Consider the following 9,092-nt stretch of genomic DNA (forward strand, 5'->3'; position numbering starts at 1 on the left):
AGGCAAGCCACCCCGGTACTCGGCGCTCCTGCAGCCCCCTGATGCCAAAGGGGACTCTGAAATGATATGTTTGTTCTGCTCTTACTGCTGCATTAAAAAAAAAAAAGAATTGCTACACTAGAATGAATGGATTATGAGTAAATAAAAAGAAACTGTCAGTCTCTTTGAAGGTTGTGCTTAAAGGGACTTGCCAAGTCAGGACACAAGAGTGACAAGATAGAGACCCTGGTGTTTTGCATGCTCAGCTCGCCCCTTCCGCTTCATCTGCGGTGCACTAAAGGATGTGTTGCTGCATTGATTCACACACACAAAAAATAAGTGGCACGCGAAATAAAAGGTGCTACATCACAATGGTTGTAGTGTTTTAAGCGAGAAGTTCTATGCTGCCAGATCCAAACGGAAGGGCAGGTCTAGGGAGTGCAGAAAGAACGGTTCCACACTTCCCTACCTTCCAACGAAGTCGAGGTCTGCCCCAACATTTGACTTTCTAATGAGTGTAATGAGATTACATGCCTGATGGGGGCATTTGTGCAAAAGCAACTTTCGTGTTTAATGAGGCTCTAATACAAGACAAAATCGAATTCTTTTTTTTTTTTTTCCTTTCCCTTTTCGTTCTCAAATCCTCTCCAGCGTGAAGTCACCGTTTCGGGGGTGGGGCGGGCGAGGCTGGGAAGACTGGAGAGAGAGAGAAGGTCCACGGCCAAGGGTGTCTCCTGGGAGTCTCGCGACCCAGAATCTTCGCGTGTCTGGCCAGGCCTCTCTGTGGGGTCAGCCTGGCAGCCTCGCTTTAATTACTCTTGGACCAAATCCATAGCACCCGCGGCGCGCGCGGGGAATCCCTGGATGGGTTGGAAACTAGGTTAAAGCAATTAGCATGCTGCCGGCATATTGTCCTCTTGCCAGGCCGTAGGGAGTGGAGCTGATGGGCGATTGCACCTAGACCGGCCAGGCCTCTGCTGAGCCAGGAAGTGAGCAGCTCACCTGGGCGGGGACTGCGCGCCGAGGAGACCCGGGGTCCCCACTCAGGTGCGTGTCTTCGGCTCTGCGCCTGTGCGCGCCAGCGGCGGCCTCGTGGCCCGTCGCCCGGCACCCCGGCTCTGGCCCACACCGCGGGGCAGACTGGCCCCAGTTCCCACCGCCTGAGCTTTGGGGACTGAACACCCTGGACTTCACCCCGGTTCCTCTCCTGACCGCTAGGGGGCGATGCTGAACCCTTCACCCCAGGCTTGCCTTCCTCCTGCGTTCCCGGGGAAGGACAAAATGAGTGCAGGCTAATGGAAGTCAGTTTTAGAAGGAATCCAGTTTTACAGGTGGCAGAAGAAGCAGGTGAGATCCTTCTTTACGAAAAAATAGAAAAACCAACAACGATTTTGTTGCCCACCTCTCCCCTCCTCCCACAGTCAGCCTTGCTGCCTGACCCCCTCCCTTTTGAGAGGAGCGCCTCCGAGTCCCAGGTTCCAAAAGCTGGTAACTGTGGAAGGGGTGTAGCTTGATCTCAAAAGCAACTGTTTTCTTCTCAACGCATGGAAGCAGAAAGGCCCCTCTCCTGGCCTAGTCCACCAACTGGCTCCTAGTTCCCACTGGATGCAGTCCATTCCGAGCCTCAACTTTCTTCTCTGAGAAATGGGAATTCTAAGTTCATGTTTCCTTTGCCCCGTGGGTGACTCGCGGGGTGCCTGGCAGGATTCGCATTCAGGCAGAGCTGTGACCATTCGTGAGAGGCAGTGCAGACGGAGAGCTAAGGCTCAAACCCCTTCTTTTCAGGTCAAATCTAAATGTGGTGTCTGAGTCTGAGTCTCTGATTTAGTTTTTAACATTTTTTACCAAGTTAATTTTTTTAGAGTCATGTGCCTCTATCATGGGCTAAAGAAACAGCTTCTAGGTGGGAATGGTTGAAACAGAATTTATTAACGACGCGTAATAATAAACTATGTCTGGCAATAAATAAGCATGAAGTTTACTGGCCAGAGTCCTTCCAACAACCCAGAGTTCTGCCCAAAGGTGCTGGGGAAATCATTGGCTATTGCATATTCTTAGGGGGAAAAAAATCAGGATAAATTATATAAATTATATATTTAAAAGAGATAATCTATTTTATCAATTCGACAGGATAATAAATAGATAAATAACAATTGATTGCCATTAGACAACGTGATTCTTAAATTACATTTACGTTATAGATATTTACATGTACAATATGCACAGAGATAATCCGATCCTCAGCCCTGAGAACTTGTTCGGGTCTTCTCAGGACACAAACTCAAAGGGCGGTTCGTTTTCTATGTTGTTGAAAGATTTGCCGCTGAGTTTTCGGGGGTCCTCTGGGGTCCACACTTTGGCTGTTCGGATTATATTCTGCTCTTTGAGTTGCTTTTCGTCAGTCCAGGAGAGAGAGTGGCCAGCCAGCGGCGGGAGCCCGTAATCCGGATCGCTGGGGGAGGGAGACCCTGGGGAGGAAGAGAAAGAAGATTGGAAACCCCAACTGTCCTTCCCCGGCTCCCCTGCGGGTGCTGCACACCAGAAAGACCCCCCTCGCCCGCCCCTCCACCGGAGCCGCCGAGCTGGTGAGGACGCGTGCCCCCTAGCTTCGTCCAGGCGCCAGAACAAAAGCCCTGGGAGAGCTCGCCCATGGGCGCCCGCCGGCGATCGGAGCGTCCGCGCGTCCGCCTCCCCCTCCTCGCCCCTCGCGGGCCCTTGAATGCCCATCTCCGCGGCGTGGACTCGGAACGTGGCCGCACTTACGGGTGCCCCGATGGCGGATGATGACCTTCTGGGCCTGGCTGCCCGGGCTGTCCGCCCCCAGGCGCCGGCCGCCGCCCGGGCCTGCGCCGCCGCCCGCGGCCCCTCCGCGCAGGGGCAGGTCGGCCTGCACGAGCTCGCTGAGGAAGTTGATGTAGCCGATGGCCAGGCGCAGCGTGTCCACCTTGGAGAGGCGCTTCTCGTAGGGCAGCGTGGGGATGTGCGAGCGCAGCCCCTCGAAGGCGTCGTTGATGGACTGCATGCGCCGCCGCTCGCGGACGTTGGCCGCCTGCCGCAGCTGCTGCAGCTCCGCCTCCGAGCGGATCCGCCGCCGCCGCCGCGCCGCCGCCGCCGCGCCGCTCAGTCCCCGCAGCCGCGCGCCCGGGGACAGCAGCGCCGCCGAGGCGCACGGGTACGCGTGGCACGAGGGCGGCGAGCCGGGGGAGTAGGGGAAGCCGCCGGGGGGCGCCCCGGGCTCGCAGCAGTAGCCGCCGCCGCCGCCGCCGTCCTCCCGCTCGCCGGGGCCCCCCAGGGGCGGCGGGCCGAGCGCGTGCGGGGCGGCCGGGGCCGCGGGCTGCAGCAGCAGGCACGCCCCGTCGCGGCGGTAACAGTACTCGTGCAGCTGGTGGCTGAGGAACTCCACCTCGGCTGGCTCGCCCACCAGCAGCTCATCCCCGTCCTCCAGCGGGTCCCGGGGGGAGTGATCGGTGAAGAAGTCGTCTTCATCGAAGTAAGCGGCGGCCGGGAAGGCGTCCAGGCCTCCGGGGAAGTGCTCCAGCAGCACGGCGTCCATGCTCGCCGCCGCCCGGGGCCGCGGGGACCGCGGAGCGGCTGCCTCCGTGGGGTGGGGTGGAAGTCCGCGGGGGTCCCGCAGCCCCTCCCTCCTGGGGTCTGTTCTGGGGTGGGGAGGGGGGCACGGGGCCTCCCTGGAGCGCTCGGGGCCGCCGCGCTCTGGCTGGCGCCCGCGCTGCGCGGCGGAGGGCTGGGCGGGACGCGCTGGAGCTGAGGGCCGGCACGCGAGGATTCTTATAACTACATCCACAGGCGCGTGCCAGGAGCCCGGCGTGCCAGCCAATCAGAGCGCGGGGCGCCGGCGGGGCGGGGGCCCGGGGCCTGGAGTCGGCGGCTGGGGGTCGCCGCTCCTCCTCCCGCAGCTCCGGGCGGGGCTCCTCCCACCCCTCGGGCAGCTCTCCGGTACCTGCCCGGCCCGCCGCTTCCCCGGGGCACCTGCGGCCTGGGCGGCCGCCCCGGGGCGGTACGCGCTGCGCCGCACACGCGGCTCCCGTGTGCCGGGCGCGGGCCGCGTCCTCCCGCATCCACAAAAGGCCCTAGGGGTGCGGGAGCGGCTTCATTCCCGGGGCCCCTCGCCCTCGCCCTCCGGGGTCAGCGTGGAAATCGCAGGCTGGCTCGGTAACTGGGGTCGCCCACCGGCTGGGGCAGTCGAGGTGACTGTGGGATCCCCAGACGTTCCGCGCGCTCTTGCTTGCGCAGGGAGCCGCGGTGTGCTGGGAGGATGGAGAGGTTCCCGGGCCCCCCTTCCGACATGCTCCAGACGCGCCGGGCTGGGTCTGGGCCCGGCCTGGCTCCCGGGCTCCCCTCCCGGCCAGCCGGCCAGAGAAAGGAATGGGGAGATTGGACGGGAGGGGCTGCCGCGGAGAGCCGCGCAGTGGGGCGCGTTTCTTCTGAGAGCAAATCGAGACCCTAGGGGTTCTGAGCAATAAACGGCGTACAAAAGGAGTCAATTGAAACGTCTGCTCCGGAGCTGTCGGAGGAAAAGACATTGGAGTTAAAGGGCAGCGTGTAAACCGTTTTCAAAGCCGCATTCTCTTACCTTTCTAACTGGCCACCGGGACCATCCTTAAATAATGTTTGTCTTTCTTTCTCGATCCTTCTTTCTGATTTTCGGTTTTTTTTTTCTTTCCTTTTAAGCAAATGCAAAACGTGTGCACTCTGCTCCCCTCACCCCGCTTGATCCCAGATTGCCTGGGAATCAGAATTCCTCCGTTAAACAACAAAGAGACACTTCCAAGGTCGGGGCAAGTTCTGTTCAAAGCTGAGCTCCGGGTTCCACTCCGAGGGAATTCAGATTCTCAGCCCTGGACATAGTCTCTCAACCCAGGACTAGAGTCACATCTTCCTTTCCCAAACAACTCTTCCAGCAGAGGCTTAATGAGCTAGTCAGACTCCCTTCAACATCAGTGCCAGAAACAGGCTTCTTGGTTCCAGACATTTCACTGGGTTGAGCTGAATTCTGAAGCTCAGAAGAGATTAGAAGATCAGAGACTGCCTTGGGTTCAACTCCCAAGTGCTCACGACAGCTTGAACACTCAAAGATCAGCTGTGTACCAGTAGATTCTTTCTTGACCCATGCCATCTTCTGGAAGGCCAACAAGGACAGCTTCCCTGCGATGGAGACTGAGCTGTTTCATTTGCTGAATTTAGTGTGTGTGTGTGTGTGTGTGTGTGTGTGTGTGTGTGTGTAGAGGGAGGGAAGCCAAGGGTGTGTTTGGAGGTGGTATCAAGAACAGTGAGCCAGCCAGTGGCTAGTATGCATCTCTGTGCCCCTCCCTCTCTTTGTTAGAATGAAACTCAATGGATCAGAGAAGTTGCAAGTGGAACAAATAACCCCAAATGCCACCTCCCTCTCCATACTCACTTTTTTTTTTTTTTTGGAGACAGGGGTTTTCAATGTTGCCCAGCCTGTCCTTGAAGTTGAGATCCTTCTGCTTCAGCCTCCAGAGTTCTGGGATGATAGATGTGCACCACCATTCCCAGCTCAAATGCCCTCCCTGTTCAACAGGCTTAGACACCTTCTCTGATGGGTCTAAAGTGGCTCTTGAAAAAAGTACATCTGGGTCATGGTTATGTTAGGAGGAGTGCTAGGAGACCTGATACTGAGTGAGTATAATGAGTAAGTATCTTCTTAGTCACCTTGAGTTTAACAGCTTCCACATTAGTTTGGTGGAATTTTGGAAAAGTTCCAGGCATTTTCCAGCATTAGTGGTTCATGCCTCTACTAAAGAGATTGAGATCTAAGGGTCAAGGTTTTGAAGCCAGCCAGGCAGGAAAAGTCTATGAGATTCAATAAACTACCCAAAAGGCCAGAAGTAGATCTGTGGCTGAAGTGGTAGAATGCCAGCCTTGATCAAAATAGCTAAGGACGATCACCCCCCCCCCCCCCCGCACACACATGTTCCAGGAAATTTACTTTGGGCATTAGGTGAACATATGGGAAACTGACTGCTGGTGGAAATTCTGGGCATTTCGTGGGGCTACATGGGTAGACATGGGAGTAGAAAGGAGAAGACTCTCACTTCTTCTCATAATCCTCACTGTCCTTGTTTTCCTTCCAATCCCTGCCCCCATTCTTTTTTTTTATAGAGGTTTGTTGACTGGCAGCAAACAGCCTTGTTGGGAAGCTAGGATAAGGCGTGCAGGCCCACATGTGTGCACGCGTACGCACACACACACACCACCATACACACATACACACAGTCTTTGAGTAAGACATGATTGTTATTTTCTCTTATAAAAAGAAGAAAGACTTCTCTGCTAATAACAGGAATTTTCTCCGGGTCACTGGGGGTCACACACACAGTCTGCCACAGGATAAATGAAGAGAAAGCTGGAACTGAATTTTGTCTTACCAGGTTGGAGGCCCAACCCTCTTTCCAGCCCTCTGTCTATGCTCCAGGATCCGTTGGTCTGTGGGGATCTTGGAGAGAGGCCTGTGATCAAAAGACTGTAGATAACTCATGTGCAGAAAACACTGGTTGCAGAGCTTCAAGACACTTCAAGACACTTCTCTGCCTCAGGCCTCTTTTTTTTTTTTCCTTTCCTTTTTTTCTTCCTTACTTTCTATTCCTTCCTTCCTTCCTCTCTCACTCTTTCTTTCTTTGTTGTTTTGTGTTGTTGTACTGAAGACTGGACTTTGTGCTTGTTAGGTAAGTGCGCAGCCTCTTGAGCCAAGTCCTTTGCTTTTAGGTTGTTTTTCAGACAGGATCTCTCGCTTTTCCTTTCAACCGCAGCCCTTCTACATCTACCTCCTGAGTAAATGGGGTTACAGACAGCCTCTTTTCTCCACTTTTTGTCCTCATGACAGATGTTCCGGAACCGTATTAAATCCCTCTAACTTTTTATAAAATGGCATTCCATCCCACGAGGAAAGCAATGACGGGGCACGTGGCTGTTCTGGTGCCGAGTCCTGGTAAAACCTCGAGCCTTTCTCAAGTCTTTCAACATGGACTCGTAGCCTTGGTGGCCTCCCCCACCACCCGTGGTTCCTCACAGGCCCCAGCCCATCACCTAGGTTCTCTGTTCCCCCTCGCCATGGCCATAGAAGCCGAGCCTTGGCCTCACACCACCTCCCTTCAAAGAGTCACTAAACACTTCTTCATTTGTTTCCTACCAGACCCACCTAGCCATTTCCAGCTTCTAGGAGCAGCTGACAGAAGGGTTACAGCCCAGGTCCCTTGCTCTTCGCAGGATGAATTCTGGGGAAAGACCACTCATGAACAATAGAACTTCTAGGCCTCCCGCTTCCTGGTGGAACAATCTCGTAGAGCTCAGCACATGGCCAGTACCTGCCTTCCTGGCATAGATCCTGGAGAAGCCACGAGGCAGCCGTGTAAGCCGGAGCATCCCACACCGCTCCCCGCTGCCGATTACTGGATGTGGCTCCCGGTTTTTCTCTGCCTTCAAATGGGTCCAGGCTGACTCCTCATGGCTTACACTATCTCCCTTGTGAGTGCAGGTGGACATTTTGTCCTCTCCTGGGTCTCTCTGTCCTTCTCTCCTTACTCTCCCATCTCTGATGAGAGGCCTCTTTCTTTTCCTCATGGTCCAAGTCAGCCACCTCCCCATCTTTTATACTTATGTTCTTGAAAGTCGGCATGATGACACATGGCTGTAATCCTAGCACAAAGGAAGCTGACACAGGAGGATCTTGGTTTTCAAGTTAGCAAGACCCTGCCTCAAACCAAATGTATATAAATATAGATTGATAGATCTGAAGAAAAAAGACACCAGAATCGATTAAATCAGAGTTCATCCTGAAAGGCCCCAAAGGTTCAGTGACTTGCCTGGGGTCACATAGCAGGTAATATCAGACCCAGTCGGCCTCTGCCCAGGCTGGTTCCTGGCTGCTGAAAGCAGACAGCTTTTAGTCCTGCATCAGTCTCCATTACAGGAATGTTTGGGTTGGTGAGCATTATAGTCAGTCCAGGCCTCTACTAAAGCAACCTAAGTGACCAGTGACTACTTTCCTGGCCTCCGATTGGCTGGTAGTGTGGCTTACAGCAGTCTATGAGGTGGAGCAATGGGAACATCAGAGCAGCCTAGGACAAAGGATGCTAAATTCAGCCGAGGATAAAGCAATATCTCTGACCAGGGAAGTTACATTAAAAAGATGATGGATGATTTTTCCACCCAGAAGGCCCAACTCTGACCATGTGGAATTTTCTTCCATCCCACAAATGATGGTTTCGATGATGCTAAACTCTGTTGTGTGGTAGTACTGGGGGTGGAATCTGGGGACCCATGCATGCCAAGCATGAGCTGCAAAGCCCCTTGAACTCCTTAACACAAGTATAAGGCCTTCTTGCTGCCTCTCCCCCCTTTCCCAAAAGCTTGGGGCTTCTTTCCACCCTTAATCAACCTCATTCATGTCTTCAGGTGCCATAATGATCTGTTTTGCCCACTCTCCTTTTCACTAATCCGTGAGCTCCTTGCTTTGGTTTGCCGAACTAGTACTTAGTCCTGAAATAGATCAGGCCATACAGGTTAGTACTAGAAAAGATGAAAATGAACAAGGCAGGCTTTCAAGGATGCTCCTCATTTGTCCTTCAGTTTCTGCAAACAGAAGCAGATTTTTTTCTTGCTCAACAGGTGGCTGACTAATGCTCAGCTTTCAATCCAAGGCTGTAAGCTCAGTGAGAAGAGCGAGAATCCAGCACCAGGTTTGGCTGATTCCAAATGTATGCCTTCTCCACCTCCTCTTCACCCACCCACCCCCCACTCATCTTTACTTAAAGCAGTTGATAAACTATGACTATCATATAGGCTGCTCACATGGAGAATATATATATTTAAATCATTGCCAAGTGAAAACAGATTGAGAATGGCTAACTGGCCCAGATCAACATAGCTGGCGTTATTGCTTGATTGAGCCCTAAGTGGAAATAAGTGGTTTTATAACACAAAGAAGTGGGGCATCTCAGATCCACAACAAAGGGTCACTCATGATACCCTCTTCTGTCTGAGACTGCTTGACCTGAGAAAAAGCCAAAACTAAATAAAACTGGGCTATGTCCCATTTGGTATCAAGGACAGGAAGCACAGAGTTGCTATGAAGT

The 9,092-nt window shown here is 53.9% G+C and overlaps 1 protein-coding gene across 1 annotated transcript; it reads right to left on the bottom strand.

The window, feature by feature from the left end:
- Positions 1-2,247: 2,247 nt before the first annotated feature.
- Ptf1a (pancreas associated transcription factor 1a) lies at positions 2,248-3,532 on the bottom strand. Its single transcript, XM_048367945.1, has 2 exons — positions 2,743-3,532; positions 2,248-2,447 (listed from the first exon to the last, which is right to left on the bottom strand). Exons 1-2 carry the CDS (start codon positions 3,530-3,532, stop codon positions 2,248-2,250), a joined length of 990 nt encoding a protein of 329 aa, XP_048223902.1.
- Positions 3,533-9,092: the final 5,560 nt, after the last annotated feature.

The sequence above is a fragment of the Perognathus longimembris genome, chromosome 18 (assembly GCF_023159225.1).
Source record: "Perognathus longimembris pacificus isolate PPM17 chromosome 18, ASM2315922v1, whole genome shotgun sequence".
NCBI lineage: Eukaryota > Metazoa > Chordata > Mammalia > Rodentia > Heteromyidae > Perognathus > Perognathus longimembris.